The sequence below is a fragment of the Delphinus delphis genome, chromosome 6 (genome assembly GCF_949987515.2).
Source record: "Delphinus delphis chromosome 6, mDelDel1.2, whole genome shotgun sequence".
In the NCBI taxonomy this organism is placed as follows: domain Eukaryota; kingdom Metazoa; phylum Chordata; class Mammalia; order Artiodactyla; family Delphinidae; genus Delphinus; species Delphinus delphis.
In genome coordinates, this window is record NC_082688.1 from 2,068,231 (window position 1) to 2,087,538 (window position 19,308).

A 19,308-nucleotide genomic window follows, 5' to 3' on the forward strand; every position below is an offset into this window, starting at 1 on the left:
TGGAGACGCGCGGGTGCCCCAGCGGACACTGTGACACTGTGCGGGCAGGGAGGGTCCCCGGATCAGGCCAGCACCCGGGGCTGAAGGGCGCCCCCAGGGTGGGGGATGGGCGCTCACCGGACGCGGTCCAGACTGAGCATGCTCAGTTTAGGGTCCGACTCGGCTGGGGCTAGCGGTGCGCCCCAGCGCCCAGTGGTGGGACAGGGAGGCCGGGAGTCTCCCCGCAAGACACAATGGAAAAGTACCAGGTGCCGAGTTGTCCGCTGGTGGGGAGGCGGGGGCGACGAGGGGCCGACGGTACGGGGCGAGCCCAGGACCTGGATCTCCTGCCGCCACCCCCGGCCCCCTACCGGTTTAACGGTCACGAGGGACCAGAGGCCAGGTCCGACCCCAGGGAGGCAAGGGGCCCGTGTTGCGGCCAGTATCTGCCTCTAGCTCATAGGGTGATCTCCGGTACCTCCAGACGTGACCTCCGGGGTGCCCTTTGCCCCTCTGGGCCTGGGTTTCCCGCTTTCTAAAATGGTGGATGAAATTAAGTCCTCTCCAGTCTGAATATGGGCGGATGGACGACACCTTCATCCTTTTCACCCATGGGTCCATGTGCTTCGGCCCGTAGAGACAGGACACCCTCGAACGTTCAGAATTCATAATGAGACGCCCCCAAACTCCTAAAACACCCCATCAGTAGTCCCTCGCTGGGGGAACTTGGGCCTTTTCCAGGGCCTGTGAAAATGTTTAGGACGTGAAAAATTCACAGAACAAAAGGAAAGCTGCAAACGAATGTTTAAATGCATAAGATGTCGAGTTTTTTAACTGTTAGTCTCTGTAAAAAAAATCATCAATTTGACGATAATCGGTCTTTTAGATTTTTCTCACTTTGTGAGAATCCCCTCTGTGTGGGAGACTGTGGGGTGTCAGCCAGTGGTAAAGCCGGTGAGCTTCTGGGTGACCAGAGAATTTTAAAAGTAGTTACTTTTAAAGGGGGGGGGAAAGACTTGATCCGAAGACAGGGGTGCATTTTACTGTTTAACTTGCCCCCTAAGAATGCTTAAGTGTGCATTCCTTCACCAGCGTAAGCGGCTCGGTACACCACCCCTGCTATTCCCTGAGCGGGATTCAGGCTGCCACACGGGCTGGATTACAGAATCCTGAAACTTCTGAACTCTGAGAATCCTTGGACACGGGGCTCCACCCGCTATGTGCCCTCCTCGGCATCCTGCCCCCTTCCCCCATCCTCTGATGACTGTCATCCCATCATCCACGCTCACCCATCCCTCAGCCTCCTTGCGCAGAGTTCTGGCATGGCGGCCATCTCTCTGCAGGTCTGGCTCGATGCGCCAGCTCTGGAGTCAGACTCCAGAGCTCCAGTCGACTCCCAGCCCTCTCAGTTATTAGTGTTGTAGCCTCAGGCAAGGACCCCGCTCCCTGTGCCTCAGTTTCCTCCAGTGTAAACAAGGAGATAGCAACAGCGCCGACTGCGTGGGTGGCTGTAAAGTGCTTGGCACGTGCCAGGCACACACATGGCTGTGACTATGATGGCACCAGTTATGGACCAGTTACTTTCTTGTTTGGATGCCCAGTTTGGAGGTGGATGCTGGAAGCTGGGATCCTAGGGGGCTAGAGAGAGTGAAGAAACCCTCTGCCCCAGGGAGGTGCTGGTGCTTGGATGCCTTGCAAGGCCTCACCACAGACTGGAGAAGGGGTGTGGGGTGGTGGACAGAGCTCCAGAATCGACCTCAAAGAGATGGGCTCGGGTTCTGCCTTCACAGGCCCCCAAAGCATTCTGGGCCATTTCCTCGTTTGCCAGCCCACGAGGGAAATTAGTTAGGAGGACCGGAAAAGACACCGGAGGTGGGCACACGCTTTGGGAAGTGAAAAGACGTGTACGCTTTCCTGAAAGCTTCTCTTTTGCTGGTAGATTTTGGACTGGCTGAATCCTGGGGCCTTGGGGGTGAACCTTCTGGTGGAGGAGACAAAAACCAAAGTAAAGCACGTGATAAAGCAGGTAAGAGGCCGTGCCTGTGGCACCCAGTGGGGCTGGCTCCCCAAACACGTTAGAGAAAGGCGATGTGACAGCGGGTTCCTCTCCGCCAGCAGTCACGAAGGAAGATGCAGCGGGCTGGGCGGGGGGGCGGATAGACGGGGATGGGGGGGTGACATGAGGCTCCTCGGGCTTCCCCGCCGACTCACCTCTCTCACCTTGATGGAGAAGGAATGCTCACGTTCACTCCGCCGGCAACCATACCCACCATTTACGCAGACATCGTGCCCGGCACCAGCATCATCTTTCATCTCCCGCCACCTCAGCAAGGCGGGACTGATGACCCCGCTTTACAGCCAAGGATAGGGAGGCTGGAGGGGGTGGCCAGGGACCTGCCCAAGGTCACACAGGTTTAAGGACAGAACGCTGACCCCGGGCCCTTCCTTCACCTCCTCACCAGGGCTGACACGGCCGGGTGGAGTGCACACCTGCAGGAGGACAGCCCTTAGCGTGTGCAAGACCAGGTAGTCCAGATGAATGGAGGGTCTAGTGAAGAGCTTTGTTGGTGGCCGCTGTGGGCGCCCTTCCACCCTGCCAGGCCTCCTGTCGGTGCAGCAGCTCAGCCCCGAGGCAGCAGGACTGGAAGTCCTTACCGGCCTCCTGCTCCATTGCTGGCTGGCTGTGGGGTTGCCCCGTTGTCTCACGGGCCCATGGGGCAGGGTGGATGACTGCTTTCACCATCAAGGAGCTTTATTCTTTTTTTTTGAATTTTATTTTATTTATTTTTTTATACAGCAGGTTTTTAGTTATCCATTTTATACATATTAGTATATATGTCAATCCCGAGGAACTTTTTTAAAAGTCAGTCAATCTTTCTAAACAAAATGGAGGAGGGGGGTTGTATATCCTTTCAGGGTTTTTTGGTAAGCATTTATAGAATTCTTGGTTTTTTACAAGAATGATGCTGGGACTTCCCTGGTGGCCCAGTGGCTAAGACTCCGCACTGCCAGTGCAGGGGCCCCGGGTTTGATCCCTGGTCAGGGAACTAGATCCCACATGCTGCAGCTAAAGATCCCGCACACGACAATTAAGATCCCGCGTGCCGCAACTAAGATCCCAATAAATGAATAAATAAATATTAAAAAAAAGAATGGGGCTTCCCTGGTGACGCAGTGGTTGAGAGTCCGCCTGCCGATGCAGGGGACACGGGTTCGTGCCCCGGTCCGGGAAGATCCCACATGCCGCGGAGCGGCTGGGCCCGTGAGCCATGGCCGCTGAGCCTGCGCGTCCGGAGCCTGTGCTCCGCAACGGGAGAGGCCACAACAGTGAGAGGCCCACGTACCGCAAAACAAAACAAAACAAAACAAGACAAAAGAATGGTGCTGAACTTGATAACGTGCTTTTCCCCACTGAGTGTATGGCAAATGTTGTTGGTGCTGCTGACGCATCTTCCTCCTTCCCTGGCTCTGGTGGCCGTGTGGACCCCCCTGCTTGATGTGCCATGACTGACCCAACCCATCCACTCAGGGCGATAAGGGCTTAGCTTGTTCTCGATTTTTCACTCTGTATAAGCAACTCTGATAAACAACCTTATAGTTAATTTTTTTGAGGATCCATGATTTCCTTGGGATAAATTCCTAGGGGTGGGATTTCTAGGTCAAAAGAGAAGGTAATTTGAAGGCTTTCAGTATGTTTTTGGCCAAAATGACTTCAGCGCGAGCCCCTGGAACAGAAGGAAGGGATGCATGGTGCCGCTGCGTCTGGGGTCTTTACGTGGATTGGGGAATCACCCACTAACTGCATTTTCATCTACGATCACCCTAGTTATGAGTTTTTCATTTGTAAATCTTATATGCAAAAGTTCTGGGTAAGGATCTGGTAAGACGCGGTGACAGTATGAACGCACAGTCTTTGCCGCCAAGCATGTTGCAGACTCAAAGTTCGGTGCTGCCCTGACCACCACCCTCTCCCCCTCTCCACGCGTTCCCCACCGCCCACATTCAGTGACCGGGACAAGCCTCCCAATGCGGGTGAGGCACACAGTGGCGGGGCTGGTGCTTCGCGAGCCACAGCAGGGCTCTTTGGCTCTGGGGGCGACACATTGCTTCCTCCCCTGCTTTCAAGATGGTCTGAAGATGGATCCTCTAACGATTCCTTGGAGTTTACGTTATGTGATCCTAAACTTATCCTTGCAATAGGGGCAAGGGTGACCTAATGGCTCAGAGGATTTTTGGATCCCTTCCTTAGGAACATCTCCAGGCCCCATCTGGTGGCGTGTGATGGGGCATGAATATAGGCGCCTGGCAGCCCTGGTGAATAATGATGGTGATGATGATAGTGGTGCTGATAATGGTGGTGGTGGTGGTGATGGTGGTGGTGATAATGGTGGTGGTGATGGTGACGGTGGTGATGATGTTGGTGGTGATGGTGGTGATGGTGATGGTGGTGGTGGTGGTGGTGATGGTGGTGATGTGATGGTGATGATGGTGGTGATGGTGGTGATGGTGGTGATGGTGGTGATGGTGGTGATGTGATGGTGATGATGGTGGTGATGGTGGTGATGGTGATGGTGGTGGTGGTGGTGATGGTGATGGTGGTGGTGGTGATGGTGGTGGTGATGGTGATGGTGATGATGTGGTGGTGATAATGGTGATGGTGGTGGTGATGGTGGTGATGGTGACGGTGATGATGTTGGTGGTGATGGTGGTGGTGATGGTGATGGTGATGATGGTGGTGATGGTGATGGTGATGGTGGTGATGGTGGTCACGATGATGACGAGGGCGTTTACTGCACGTTTACCAACCTAGTGCTCTTGTGCCCCTGCAGGTGGAGTGCATTGATGAGCATCAGGCCAACGAGGCCCTGGAGGAGGTAACTCTCTGGGTGGTTCCCTCTCTACAGGACATGATGCAGGACACACAGAGACTGTTCTGCACCCCACTGTGGCATGATGGGTGGAAGCCTGGTGAAGGCATGGAGGGTCAGAACCAGCTCTTGCCCTGTGCTATGAAGTCAGAGGCCCCCAGGTCATGAAGGGAGTCTGTGTACCGAACACTCATTTCTAAATCCAGGTGCTGACAACTTATGTTGTCATATGTATGTTCTCAGAGAAGATGATAACCTTTAAATGTTGGCTAGGTCCCTAGGCTGATCTACCAATAACCATCTTTTAAAGGATTTTTTTCTTCAATTGTAAAAGTATCAGTTACAATAGAATATTTGGAAATAGAGAATTGGTGAACAAAGAAAATATAAACTCTTGCGCTCCTTAAATCTGCCGATCAGGACCGACAGTAACATCTCGGTTTATAGTAACAGCAGAAACAGCTGCATATACTTTGATTTGCCGGCAAAGGGCCCGCGTCATTTTTCTCTGCTTCTCTGGAATTTCACAGGAGGTTGAATGTCTCCCTTCCTATCTAATGGTCACTTGTTTGTCTTTTTTCCGGAATCACCAGCTTTTGAGCTTTGCTAGCAAACAGCTCTTCTGTCCACAGTGTGTCTGACACATGGTGATGGACCCAGGCCACATTCATGAAAGAAAGAATGTGGGGGGGCCGTCCCGCGCGCCCCCCAGCATCACAGCCCCCTCTCCACCCCACTAGGCGACCTCCTTTCACACCCAACCTGCCGTCATAAGCAGCTGTCCGTCTGGCCTAGGTCGCTAAGGGAGCCGTTCCTACTGCCTACTTGTGTTCGTTTGCAAAGCACTTTGAGCTCAGGGCAGGGGCCCTGGGACCTCTAGTGTACACAGCCAGGAGGCCAGGTGGCCTGGGCACAGCCGCAGCGGCGGCCTCCCGTTGGCCACACCCCCTTCATCAGCCAACCCGGACTGTGCTTGTTTCCAACGCCCCAGGCACTCTGCCCACATCGGCTTACCTCGTCCTCCCGACACCCCTGTGAGGCAGATACCCCCGTTACTGCTGTTTCCAGGTGAGGCCAGGAGGCTCAGAGAGGTGGAGGAGCCCCTCCTCAGTCACACAGCACAGCCAGTTCATGCCAGAGACAGGACCTACCCTGGGCTGTCTGGCCCCTAACCTCCGGCTGCCCACCCTCCCTGGGCCCGCGCTCAGAGCTGGAAGCGTGTGGTTTTTGTTGGGACGTGTGACAGAGAAGCACCTCTAGAAGCAGTGTTTCCCTAACATCTCCACTTTCTCTGGCCTCGCCTCGCAGTTGATGCCACTGCTGAAGCTTCAGCATGCCCACGTCTCCATCTACCAGGAGCTCTTCATCACGTGGAACAGTGAGGTGGGTCAGAGCCGACCCCGCGGGCCCAGCAGGCACTCAGGGCGGGCACAGAGCACCCCCCGCTGTGCCCACCCCCCACCCCGAGCGCCAATGGCCACAGCACTCATGGGGCCACGCCGGGAGCTCTCTGGGCATCGTCTCACGTGCGCTCCACAGCCTCTGCGTAGGAGGGTCACTGTCCCACTTTCCGGAAGAAGTGGAGGCTGGGAGAAACCAGCTGGCGACAACCGAGCAGGATTCCAGTCTGGGTCTGGTTGCCCCGAGCCCCGTGCTTGGTCCCATTGGCGAGCTGATTTCTCATCTTCAAGGAGCTGGAAGCTTGCCGGTTACTCCACATGGGGCTGAGCTGGGGGATGCGGGGGGCTGGAGGGGAAGAGGGCCAGGTGTGACCCCACAGTCAGACCCCCATCTGGGCTGACAACCGAGGGAGCGGCCCCCTCCCCGTCAGCTGGGCCCTGAGGAAAGCCGTGGGGAGGGCCCCTCACCACCTGTCCCCCCAAGTATTTTCTGAGCACCCCCTCACGCTCTCAAGGGGGACACAGAGAAGCCAAGAGGACATGTCACTGCGGGAGGGAAGGCAGGGTGCTCTGAGAGGCCTGACGGGGGCTGCTGGGGTCCTGTCGGGTGCAGGCCCCTCAGAGGGAGGAGTGGATCTCAGCTGAGCCCTAAGGGACAAAGGGCCCGGTGCCCCAGGCACGGTGGTCAGGAGACCCCGCGCCCCTTTAGGTTTTCCTAAAGCAGCTTAGTGTAGATGGGGGGTAGGGGGGGATGGGGGAGGAGAGAGGAGGCGGAGGCGGGAGCTGCTCAGGAGGGGCTCTCCCCCCCACAGAAGGGGGCATTCTCCCATAGTCACTGCCGGTGGTGGCCTGGCTGGGAGGAAAGACCTGGAGTGGGTGACGGCCCAGAAGCCCCCAGGCCTGGGCCTCTGGAGGCCAGAACTCGGCACCTGGCTAAGGGGCTGTGTCCCCTGCAGATCTCCTCTCTGTTCCTTTGCCTGGTGATGGAGTTCCACGAGGGAAGCTTCCAGAATGTCATTGAGAAGAAGAGGGCGGCAAAGAGAGTCATTGACTCCCAGGTAAGACAGACTCTCTGGGGCACCAGGCCTGGGGGCTGCCTGGACCCTGTGATGGGGCAGAGGGGCAGGCACCGATGGAGTCTGGTCTCATCTCTTCCGACAGTTATGAATGAAGGTATTTGCACACCGTAATGTGCACAGGGCTTAAGTGTACACCTTGGTGTGTCTTGCATAGGCAGATACTCCCGTCCCCTCCCTCACATGAGGTCAGAGCGTTCCTGGACCTTCAGACAGTCCCAGCCAGTACCCAGGGTTTGACTTCTGCCTCCAGAGATCCTTCTGCCTGTCCCTGAAGCTCTCCTAGATGGGCTCCTACAGCATGTTGTTTGCTTGTGTCTGGTTTCTCGCGTTCATCCCAGTGCTTTGAGATTTACCCACCTGTGAGTGTGTCAGGAGACCATCGCTCTCCACTGTCAGATGGCCACGTCACCAGCAGTGTATCTGGTCCAGCGCTGTGAGCGTCTGGGTTGCTTCCAGTTTGGGGCTATTATGAAGAAGGGCTGCCGTGAACACTGCTGGGCATGTGTTTTGATGGCCCTAAGCATTCATTTTCTGCGTGACTGTGGAGTCGTTGGATCACAGAATGGGTACGTGTGCTGCTTTAGCCAGTGTCCCAGTTATCCAGGATGGTTGGTTGACTCGGTGTTGATTCTCATCCCAAGTTGTGAGTCTTCTGGCTCTGCATCCTGGCCCACATTTCACTGTGTCAGTCTTCTTAATTTTAATTAAAAATTACATTTTAGTTTCAATTATTTTGAGTAGTCACGGTGAGCACTTTTTGGCCATTTGGATATCTTCTTTTGTGCCTGTTCAGGTCTCTTGTCCATTTAAACTTTAGGGTTGTCCGTCTTTTCTTGTTGATTCTTAGTGGCTCTTTATATATTATGGACACAGTGTCCAGATGTCCTCTCCCAGTCTGTGGCTTGCCAGTTCACTTTCTTAATTGTAATGAACTCTGGTTCATCAGTGTTTTGCCTGAGGTTGGTGTCTTCTGAGCCTTTAGAGAAGCCTTCCCCGCCCCAAGGTCATGACGATATTTTCCTCTGTTGCCCTTGAAGCTGGATCCATTTTGCTTTCACATTTAGGTCTATGACCCACCCCAAATAAATTTTGCCTGCTTTTGCTCTGAACACGCCTCTGTTCTGTTGGGCCTCCAGGCACTGCAACCCTGCTGGGGTGTTCTGAGGGGCACGCAGCTCCAAAGTGGGCCTCAGAGACAGCCTCTGAGTGGGTTTCAAACTTTCTGTTTGTAGTAGAACCCTGTCGAGCACAAAGATGTTCTCAGAACCCCCAGTAAGGAAAGCAGAGCTACTCCAGTCAGGGGTCTGGGGGTCAGTGGAAGGTGGCGTGGCAGGAACGCCGGGGTCCTGCCTGCTCAGCCCCTCTCTTGACACCCCAGGTGGAATCCAGGGTTCCTAGGAACACGGTTTGAACATCACTGCCCTGGAAACCAGGTGGATCTTGTTTCTGACACAAACTGCTTTCAGAATGTTCTCTCTCAGGGCTCTTTCCATTCTAACGCCCTGGAGAGGCAAACCCCAAGTAGCAGCTGCAGACCTCAGCATCTCTGGTACCCATGGGGTGGGACCCGGGCGGGGCTAGAGCCCCAGGGCCCCCGGGGTCTGCTGGAGACAGGAGTGGGGGGTCTGGAGACCAGGGCATTTCTGTCCAGAGGGCCTTGAAGCAGCCTGCAGCAGAAGCTCCCGCACTGGCTCTGAGCTGTTGACCGCTCACTTCAGGCCCATTTCAAGACGCAGGGTGGGAACCGGCCACGACCCTGCTGGCTGCTCTGAGTGGCCACTGACCTGCCTAAGAGCAGCTGGGAGGCCCACCTGGGAGCTTTCAGGCCCCCCCAGTCCTGGCATCTCTCCTTCTTTCCCCAGTGGATGCAGAACATGCTGGGCCAGGTGTTGAATGCGCTGGAGTACCTGCACCAGCTGGACATTATCCACAGGTGACCGGGTGGCCAGGCTGCTTGAGGAGAAAAGGCACCTCCTGGGGGTGGCACCTCCAGGTGGCAGCGCCCGGGCGCGGGCCCAAGGGAGAGAGGTGCAGCTGGGACAAGGATGGGCCCCTCCCCCTCCCAGAGCACCTCCCTGGCTTAAAGAGAACATCACCCCCTCCACGACCCTCCCCATGCACAGACAGGGCAGTTGGTTCTAAAGTGCAAGGGAAGAACCAGATAACAGCACTGACGAAGAGATTAGGCCGCCCGAGGGCCTCCGGGCACTCCCAGGCTGAGCTTTTGACCTGCCAGTTTCATTCTCCAGAATCGTGATCTGAAGGATCAGTGCCGTATTTAGAGGAGGAGAGAAAACTGTGTGAACCAAACGTAGGAAGGAAATGCTCGAGATTCCGTGTTAATGTCAGCTGAGATCTGGAAGGACGTTAGCGGAGGGACCCCGGGAGGATCGGTGTTTCCTTACTTGCAGTTGGCTTGTTTTTCCCATTTGAAATAACAGTATATTTATGCTTACAGAAAACGATATTCAAGAAGTGGCTGAACAGGGCATCTACTGAGGAGAGAGGAGGAGGGGTGTGGGCTGCTGTGGCGGCCCTGGGTGTGGCGGGAGCGGAGGGTTCACAGACGGACGTGGCCCTGCCAGGCAGTGGGTGGAAGGGCGCGCCTCTCGGTTTCAGGAACCTCAAGCCCTCCAACATCGCCCTGGTCAGCAGCGACCACTGCAAACTGCAGGACCTGAGCTCCAACGCACTCATGACCGATGTAGCCAAGTGGAACGTCCGTGCAGAGGAAGGTGGCTGGCGTCCTCCCGGCCAGGGGACAGTGGTGGCGGGGGAGCACTGCGGGAGGGCCCATTCAACAGAGTGGGGGGCATGCAGGGTCCAAAAGACACTCAGAAAATGTTAACCTTCAAGAAGGGTGAAGGAAGGCCTCAGAAGGAAGGAGACTGACACGCACAGAGGGAGGGCTGGTGGATGGCAGGCATTGGCTCGGGCTGGATTACTTTACTGAGTCTCAGAATAACCCAGGAGGTGGTAAAGGTGAGCAGTCTGGGGAGAGACGTTTTCCTTCCTTTAAAAAACAACAGGGCGGGCTTCCCTGGTGGCGCAGTGGTTGAGAGTCCGCCTGCCGACGCAGGGGACGCGGGTTCGTGCCCCGGTCCGGGAGGATCCCACATGCCGCAGAGCGGCTGGGCCCGTGAGCCATGGACACTGAGCCTGCGCATCCGGAGCCTGGGCTCCGCAATGGGAGAGGCCACAGCAGTGAGAGGCCCGCGTACCGCAAAAAAAAAAAAAAAAAAAAAAAAGACAACAGGGCAAAGGGAGCTGGGCTTCAACCCTATAACGGCTATCAGGGGTGAAGAGAGCAAGTCTCCAGTGGAGAACTCCAGAGTCCCGGGCTGGCAGGGACCAGTGGCATGCTGTCCTTGATGGGTGGATGGGTGGATAGATGGATGGATGGATAGATGAGTGGGTGGGCGGATGGACAAGTGGATAGATGGACATGCAGATAGATGAACAGGCGGATAGGTGGGTGGAAGGATGGAGAGGCGGGTGTGGGCGGGCAGGTGAGTGGATGGGTGCATCTACTGGAGGTGTAGGTGGCAGGGGTCCTTGGAGCCCACCCCTTTGCTCTTTGTTTGGGGAATGGAGGTCTGGAGAAGGAGGGGCTGCCTGCGGCCTGTCAGGCCCTGATAGAGCTGGGCCGGGGACCCTGCTCTTTTGGCTCCCTGTCTGGAGTTCAGGTTTGTTTCTGTATGTATGTATGTACTTATTGGCGGCGTGGCACGCGGGATCTTAGTTCCCTGACCAGGTATCGAACCCGTGCCCCTGGCAGTGGAAGCGCAGAGTCTTTACCACTGGACAGCCAGGGAAGTCCCCGGGGTTCAGGTTTAGAAACTAGGGCAGGGCAACCGGAACATTGCCTCAAGGTCCCGACTAAGTGTTGGGAGGGGCACGACGTTTATGGAGGGTACAGATCTTACCTTTGTGGCAGACGCCCCTTCCGATTATTTCTGCAGCTGCAGTGGGACACAGGTGCGCACACGGCCAGCCTGGTGGGCCCCTGCCAAGATGGGCAGCCTCACTGGTGAAGATCAAGGGCCAGGATCTTACTGACCAGGGGCCTCTTCCTTTTCCCCCTCGGATAGCACGTCTCTCCCTCCCTGGAGGAGGGTGATGGAGGGCTCATTCTTCAAGCTGCTTGCTTCCCCAGGGAGCATGGGACTCACGCATCCCCCACTTCACTCCTGCCAACAGACCCCTCTCACAAGTCCTGGATGGCCCCCGAAGCCCTCAACTTCTCCTTCAGCCAGAAATCTGACATCTGGTCCCTGGGCTGCATCATTCTCGACATGGCCGGCTGCTCCTTCCTGGATGTGAGGGGCCTTCCGTCCACCCCTCCCCACCACACCTGAACCCCGCTCCCCACAGCCCCAGGGAGCCAGGCTCTGCCCACCCCCGGCCCTGAAAAGGGCGCATTCTTCCCGTTGGCACCCTCCTGCCCACGCTGAGTGCCTGTGGGGCTGTGTGGAGGCCCCCCCCGCTGCCCCAGCCGCCGGAGGACCCCGCATTTGGGCCTGCTCGGCCCTCGTGTGGTGGTGGTGATGGTGATGGTAACATTAAATCCGCCCCCAACAGTGCCCCCTTATGGACAAGAACAGCTGAGTTCAGTTGCACTAACCGGCCCACAGTGGGAGTCCGGCCGTGGACGGAGGGCTGTTCCCTTATTCCCTCCAGCCAGTGAGATGGCCACTTGCTTTTCTCTGAACTTCCATTTCTTCTTCGTACAAGAACTCTGGGGCACAGGTGGCCTCTGTGCGCTCCTGACGGCGGCGGCCACGTCGCCGCCCCTCTGCCCGAGGTCAGGCCATCTTCCTTTAGCTGAGGAGGTGCACAAGTGGTCCTCTCTCTCCTCCCAGAGCACGGAAGCCATGCTTCTGCGGAAGTCCATCCGGAGTTCCCCCGACGGCCTGAGGGGTGTCCTGAGGACCATGGAGGAGAGGAGGGTCCCCGACGCAGAAATCTTCAGTTCCCTTTTGCCTCTGATGCTCCAGGCCGACCCGTCGGATCGAATAACCATCAGGTGAGCTCAGGCCCTGGGGTGGCAGTTCACTGTCAGCCTGTGCACGCACTTGGGGTTTTACCACCACAAAGCGCTGCATCTATGGACAATGGCTCCTCCAGTGTGGGCTGTCCCAAACTGTGGCCACATCTCTGAGTGCAAGACAAACAGGGCCAGCTTCCCCATCAGGTGCGGGAGGCATGGCCCAGGGCCCAGGAAGATGTTTTAACTCTAATGTAAAGTCAGAAGAACAAAATGACCCACCCTGGGTTATGTTCACCTTTATACCCACACAGCCAGAAATTGTGATTTTTGGGTCTATGTTATGGAGGAAGGGGCCCACGCGAGTGCAAGCGCCAGGGCCCAGCACTGTCCTCCCTCGGCCCCTCCTGGAGCGGGAATTGCTGCGGTGCCCGCTGGACGCACCGTGATGCTGGGAGAGGTGCTCCCAAGCGGGTGCCCAAAACAGGTGGAGGCCCAGCAGCTGCTGGACGCAGAGGGGACGCAGGGCCAGCTGGCGGCTCTCTGCCCCTCCCCAGGGACGTGATTCACTTGTTTGTGAGCAGCGACTTCAGGTCCTCCAGCAGTGCCCTGATGCCGCACCGGCAGGTGGTGCCCGACTTCATCATCGACAGGCTGCTAGAAAGCAACGTCACCAGCATCTTAGGTGATGACGGGGCCCTGAGGGGGCGGCGCCAGAGGCTGCTGTGGCCCCGGCACCCCATTGTCTTTAGCTGGGGGGCATCGACCCCCCCAGTCCCCTGGATTGCTCCTCACACATGGCCGGTGGGCTTGCCCCTCGTCCATCCCAAGCACTGCTTTGCTCAGGGTGCCACCCCGCTCAGATACCCCGAGCTTACCTAGAGCAGAGTTCATCTCTGTGGCCAGGCCCCCACCTGCTTCCCCTCTGTTCCGGCTACACAGTCCTCGACGTCACCGAACAGCCCCTCACTGCCACGCACCCCACCACAGACTCCCCGCTTTTTGCTCGCTTGCCCGGCAAGCGGCGGCCCGGTGCCTGGAGTGTCTTCCCCAATGAGCAGCACCTCCTGTGTGGTTGCTACGTGCCCAGAATGGTGCTCACGCTGGGGCCGGCACAGCAGCCACCGTGGACCAGCAGGCACGGCCCTGCAGGAAGGTGAGGTGGCCCAGGGGCTCCGTGTGCAATGTGACATGTGCAGGCCTGAGGCTCCAGGCAGAGTGCTGGCTGGTCACCCCCCACCCCACAAAGGCACACACGATAGACTCCTCCGTGTGCCCCAGGCTGGGGGCTACCCCCACGGTCTTGGGCAGAGAATGGATCTGGAGGTCATCTTCCAGTTCGGGGGCGGCTCCGCCCTCCCATCCCTCCTCCCCGTCAGTGGCTCCCTGCGCGGGCTGCCTGTGATAAGGGGCTGCTACCTCTGCCTCCCTTTCTGGAGAAGGGGACCCGTGAGGGCCCAGCTGCTGTCTCCCTGTCTCGTGGCCATGGGCTTTGGAGGCAGACAGCTGGGTCCAGCTGAAGGTCATCGCCCCGAGTACCCTGGAGGGAGTTACCTGAGGGAGGTGTGGAGTGGAAGCACCCCCCTGGGCGGGCTCTCAGGCAGATCCAGGTTCGACTTTGGACAGGTGGCTCGGCCGTGAAGGTGAGGATGATAAGGTCGCCACCTCGCGCCGGGTCACGTGGGCCTGTGCAGTGGTGCTCACGGATGCGCCCCTGGTGCCCCGGCCCTCAGGCGGGTCCCTGAGCCAAGGCGCCTCCCCGTGCTGCCCTGTCCCCCACAGAGGTCCTGCAGAACTTCTCCAGCCACCCCGAAGACCAGCAGAGGGCCCTGGAGAGGCTCCTGGGGATGTCTGAAGACCAGCAAGGTAGAGCCGCCACCCTCTCGCCTTCCCCCAGGTGCCCCGGCCCTTCCAGCTTCCCTGGCTGGTACTTTCTGCCACCCGTTTACATTCCCATGAGCATGCACGGCTTTACCACCTGCTTGGAACAGGAGCCCGGACTTCCTCCTGTGCCGCCGCTTTCACTGAGCAGACAAGTGGGCGGGGGCTGGGCTCGGCATCCGAACCACCTCCCGGGCCCCTCACGTGCCGTTCATGGATACTCAATAGCCACCCCGTCCCTGCCACCACCCCTCTGGTTGGCTATTTGAGTGGTTGCCGACTCCCCGGTATCATAAGCAATGTTACGCAGCCCACCCCGGGGCATGTGCGTGTGTTCTGTGTGCTTCCGCAGGGTAAATTCCTAGATGTGCAGGCTGTGAATACTTCACGTTTTCATAGATACTGCAAATGGCCCTCCGTCGCTGCACCAACTTTCTCATCTCCCAAGAGTGCAGGAGAACACCTCTTCACCCAACTTTCTCCACCCAGGGGCCCACGTGTGACGTCCTGCAGACTCCCATCAGGGTCTGGTCCACACCCCCTCCCGCCACCTGCTCGTACGCCGAGTCTCACTCTGCCCCCCACGCTGCCAGGTGTGCCGTGGCCGGCGGAGCTGGCGGAGGTGTTGGCCGGCACCGTGAAGCAGCACGACAGGGTCCTTGACGCGCAGCCGTGTGCCTGCTCCCTGCTGCTCCGCACCCGGGGCCAAGGTGGGCTCCGGGCACAGCTGGCTTCTCCTACCCCCGCCCTCCCACGCCAGTCATCGCCCTGGCGTCTGACCCTCTGGGCACCCAACCCCACCCCAGGATGACAGGCAGGGCGCAGCCAGGAGTCTGGGGCACCGCCCGAGGCCTGCCTCTGTGGCCCTGGACCAGCTGCTCCCCCTTCTGGCTGATCTCCAGGCATGAAACGAGGAGCTGGTCATAGGGGTCCTGTGGTGTGAGCCCAGGCAGGTGGGATGGGGTCCCAGGCGTGGGCTCCCAGGAGGGCAGCTGAGGAGGGATGGGAGAGGCTGGAGCTGAGAGCCCGAGGGCCTGGCCTCCGATGTTTAAACTGGAACTACGTCACTGCCTTCCTCACTTGAGTATTTAGGCTGAATTTCCACGTAATGCTTTACGCCGCACGTGCTCACAGCCCTGGCAGGGGCCCCAGCCCTGCGCTCCTCGGCTCGGTCGTGCAACAAGCACTTACGGTGCACTGGAGCCCCGACCTCGGCCTTCTCCCCGGAGACCCGCCCCCGCCCCCGCCCACTGTCTTCCCACCGTGGCCCCAGCTCAGGGTTCCCCGGCCTCTTTTGCTGGCCTGCGCAGCACTGGGGCAGGACCCAGCGGCCACGGCGCCGAGCGACAGCACCATGGCCCCCGTGCCGCTGAGCGTGCGCGGAGCCACCCCAAGGAGCAGCAGCCCCTGGTCACGGTGCACCGCCCACTCACCGTCGCCAGCCAGGGTGGGCGCCGCCCTCCCGTGGGCGCAGGGCTCAGGCGGGCAGCGCCGGGATGCCCCGAGGGGACAGCTGCTCCGTCCCCAGCTTCCATGTTCACAGTCACGTGTCCCTCTGGCAACATGCACGGGCCGCAGCCAGGCGCCCCCGTGGGCTTCACGCCGACGTGTTTCGGGTTCCCGCCCTTGCTGCCCCACCGGCCCCGCTCCAGAGGCCACCAGCGAGCAGTCGGGGGACGGTGTGGGGAGAGGGTCACCACCGAGGGCTTTACACATGTTCCCCATCTCCAGCCACTAACCGGGTGGGCGTCGTTCTCTCCAAAGGGAAGCTGGGGCCTCACCTGGAGCCCCGCAGCCCCCAGCCCACCCTACACTCACCAGGCAATTTACCACATTTCATTGACCCCGCGCCGAGAAGTGCAAAGGGCTGCCATGAGTAGCCATGTTGGGACAGCAGCTGTAAATCGGGACCACCTGGCAAACAATGCCAGGTGATCACCCTGAGAGAACACAGTCGTGGTCCCATCTTGGAAGGAAAGCTCAGAGGCCGGTCCCAGCCCAGCAATGGGATGGGAAGTGCTGGAACGGTGGCCCAGGGGATGGCTCATACCCTTGTTTCTGGGTCTCATGCTGGGCATGAAACTGGCCAAGGAGGCACCACTGGCGTGGGATGCATGGGATTGCAGTGCCCTAGGACCACAGAGAAGGGGTGGCCGCCAGGGAGGGCTTCCTCCGGGTGTTCTCTGTGGTCCTAATGCCGGGGCCCACCTGCAGGACTGGCCACAGACGAGCTGCGGAGGGCCAGGCTGTGCGAGTGCATCCTGGAGCGCCTGGACGCCCTCCCCAGGAACAGGGACACCTGCTTGAACGGCCTGAGGCTGCTCTGGGCTCTGCTGGTGGACGGTGAGCGGGCCCGGGGCTGCGCCCTAACCACCCGAGAGCCGGGAGGAGAGGGAGACAAAGGGCCAGGGTGGACGGGAGAAGCTGCACCGGTATCCTGGGGAGGGGTGGGTTCATATTCGGACCCCCTCGTGCCCGGCCCATGGAACCCTCCAGCTCACGCACATCGTGGGATTTCCTGGGCAGTCCCTGGTTCCACAAGCTGGCCTTAGCACTGGGCAGACCATCCTGACTTCTGATTCAGAAAGGGGGTGCTCCCAGGCCGTGCCACTCTCTCTCCAGGCCCCACTTGGCCCTCCAGCACCTGGGAGGTCATTTTCCCCAAGGAAAAGAGGGCTCCCGACCGTGGAGAGCCTGCCCACACCCGGCACGCAGGGCTTCCCAGACCTCCCCTTGGGGGCCCTGCCGATTCCTACCCTACAGACTGGCTGGCAGGCTGGGGTTGCCCCTCCCCCCCAGCTTCTGCGCCACCAAGGAGTAGGTGTCCCCTCCTCCACCCCGTCCTGTTCCAGCTGTCATCGCGAACAAGGCCCCCTGGGAGAAAGCCCTGGCCCTCATTGCTGAGGTGCTGGCCACCTACCCCACGGACGCGGAGATGGCTGAAGCCAGCTGTGCAGTCCTGTGGCTGCTGTCCTTGCTGGGTGAGCAGCCCGGGGCCCCGGGGCCGGAGAGGTGGCCCTGGGCCCTCGAGACAGGCACGTGTGGCCCCCCGCAGGCTGCATAGGCGAGCAGCAGTTGGAAGAGGTGGTGGTCCTAATCCTGCAAAGCATCCGGGCGTGCCAGGACCGAGCCCTGATGGTGAACAATGCCTGCCAGGCGCTGGCCAGCCTCGCGAAGATGTCCGGTGAGCCTGGGGACGGCCGGGGCTGCCACTAGGAGGCGGGGGCAGACTCCCCCAGCGACACCTGCCGGCAGCCCCAAACCAAAAGCAAGCACACGCTCAAAGCAGGGAGGGGAAACACCTACAGTCCCATCGCCCAGACGTCACCGCGCAGACCTGTACCCTCACTTCCCACTGCTCTCTGCAACTCTGCACGGTGACCACCTTGCCTGCCACCCACAAGCCTGGCGTGTGCGCAGGCTCCCCTCCAGGTGTGGCTCTGAAAACAGCCCGAGTCAGGGCTCTGAACTCCGCCTCCACGCAAACCCCAGCTGTTCCTAAGCCCCCGGCCCAGGTTCTGCACCCGACTTGGCACCACGAGCCTTGACGGACACTCGGGGCCTGGAGCCTGGCAGAGGTTGCCCGCCGTGTGGGGTGGTTTGGCCCCTGTGAGGTCCGGCCCCTGCTGGGTGTGCAGGCTGGTGGGTCTCTGCCTGCTACTCGGCCTGAAGCAGGGAGTGGGGTGACCTTCACTCCTGGAGAGAACCTCCCGAGCGGGCGGGGTCTCCGGGCCTACCCCCCACTCCCGCCGGGATCCCACCACCAAACGGGGTGGGGTGCTGAAGCCCCAAGAGCAAAAGGCACGTGGCTCAGTGAACAAGGAGCGGGGTTGTCAGAACCCAGCGAGCGTGCGGGACCCCAGAGCCGGGAATCTCGGCTTTGCCTCCTGCTGGCTGTTGACGGCTAAGTCCACTCCCTGGAGGGTCAGCTTCCCCCTGGGCTCCAGGAGGATCTGACAACTAAGTGACATCACGGGTCACTGCTCTCACGGGCCCCCAGCCCCCCAGGAGCCAGGCCCAACCCCGCACTGACGGGCCTCCTCACGGGGCAGGCAGGTGCCCTGGAACGTCCCCAGCACCCTCTCTACAAGCACACTGGCCTTGGGGGCTGCTGGGATGGAGAGAGAGGCGGGTGCACACCCCACCAGAGGACACCTGCAGATGCAGAGCCAGGAAAAGCCTGGCCTTGGCGGTCCCCACGCTGCAGGACAGCATGGCGTCCCCTGCCAGCTGAGGCTCTTGCTGCCCCACGTGTTCAGTACTACTGTCACCCACCCACCCCCTCGCCCACACCCAGAGCTGGCGGCCCTGCAGGTGGTGATGCCCGAGGAGGGCAGCAGCGGCCTCACCCTCATCCAGGAGACGTACCAGCTCCACCAGGACGACCCGGAGGTGGTGGAGAACATCTGCATGCTGCTGGCCCACCTCGCCTCCCACAGTGAGGACCCCCCGCCCTCGTCACGCCCTCCCTGGAAGCCAGCATTCAAGAGGCGCCCTGCTAGCGGCTATGACCGCTGGGGGAGGGGCAGGAACCCTCCGTGCCAGGTGCATGCTAAGCCTCGGGACCCTCTGCTCTGCCCGCAGAGGACATCCTGTCAGAGCTGGTGTCCAGCGGCATCCAGCCCCTCGTTGAGGAGATCCACGGGCGCTTCACCTCCAGCCTGGTGAGTGTTGGGGGGCTGCCTCAGCCAGACCTGGGTGGCACAGAGTCCAGGGGCCGGAGCAGTGGTTTGTGTGGAGGCGACTGGGGCTGCCGCGTGTGTGGTTTTGAGAGGCCCTCCCTGTATCACCGTGTCCACGACCTGACCAAAGTAAACCCCGGAGAGAAGCAGCAGTGAGACCACTTCGAAGAAAAGCAGATTAAGTAACAGAAGTTACTCGTGGGCCCAGAGACCGTCCATGGAAACGGCTGACCTACTGTTCTCCTCGCAGGAGCTGGTCTCTTACGCACAAAGTGTGCTTCAGAAACTGGAAGAGGCCTCGCGGCCCAGCTCCGATGGGGGGCAGTAGACCTGTCGCAGGCAGCCGCCCGGGGAGGGCTGCCTCTCCCTCCTCAGGCTGTACCTGACGGGGCGCCCACTGCCACAGGGCGTCTCCTTAGGGGTGGGGGTCAG

General features: G+C 59.6%; 1 protein-coding gene across 8 annotated transcripts; it reads left to right on the forward strand.

Annotated features, from left to right (window-relative positions):
- The first annotated feature begins 32 nt into the window (after positions 1-32).
- Positions 33-19,261, forward strand: STKLD1 (serine/threonine kinase like domain containing 1). Of its 8 annotated transcripts, none has more exons than XM_060013812.1 (18): positions 33-248; positions 1,919-2,005; positions 4,809-4,853; positions 6,156-6,230; positions 7,204-7,305; positions 9,189-9,259; positions 9,946-10,061; positions 11,527-11,645; positions 12,189-12,352; positions 12,871-12,998; positions 14,096-14,179; positions 14,788-14,904; positions 16,409-16,537; positions 17,047-17,175; positions 17,250-17,378; positions 18,492-18,632; positions 18,779-18,858; positions 19,127-19,261. In XM_060013812.1, exons 1-18 carry the CDS (start codon positions 234-236, stop codon positions 19,202-19,204), a joined length of 1,809 nt encoding a protein of 602 aa, XP_059869795.1. In that variant the 5' UTR covers positions 33-233; the 3' UTR covers positions 19,205-19,261. The 8 variants fall into 8 exon arrangements, with proteins under 8 accessions (XP_059869795.1, XP_059869800.1, XP_059869796.1 ...); XM_060013817.1 differs by having other exon boundaries at positions 18,509-18,632; XM_060013813.1 differs by having other exon boundaries at positions 12,898-12,998.
- Positions 19,262-19,308: the final 47 nt, after the last annotated feature.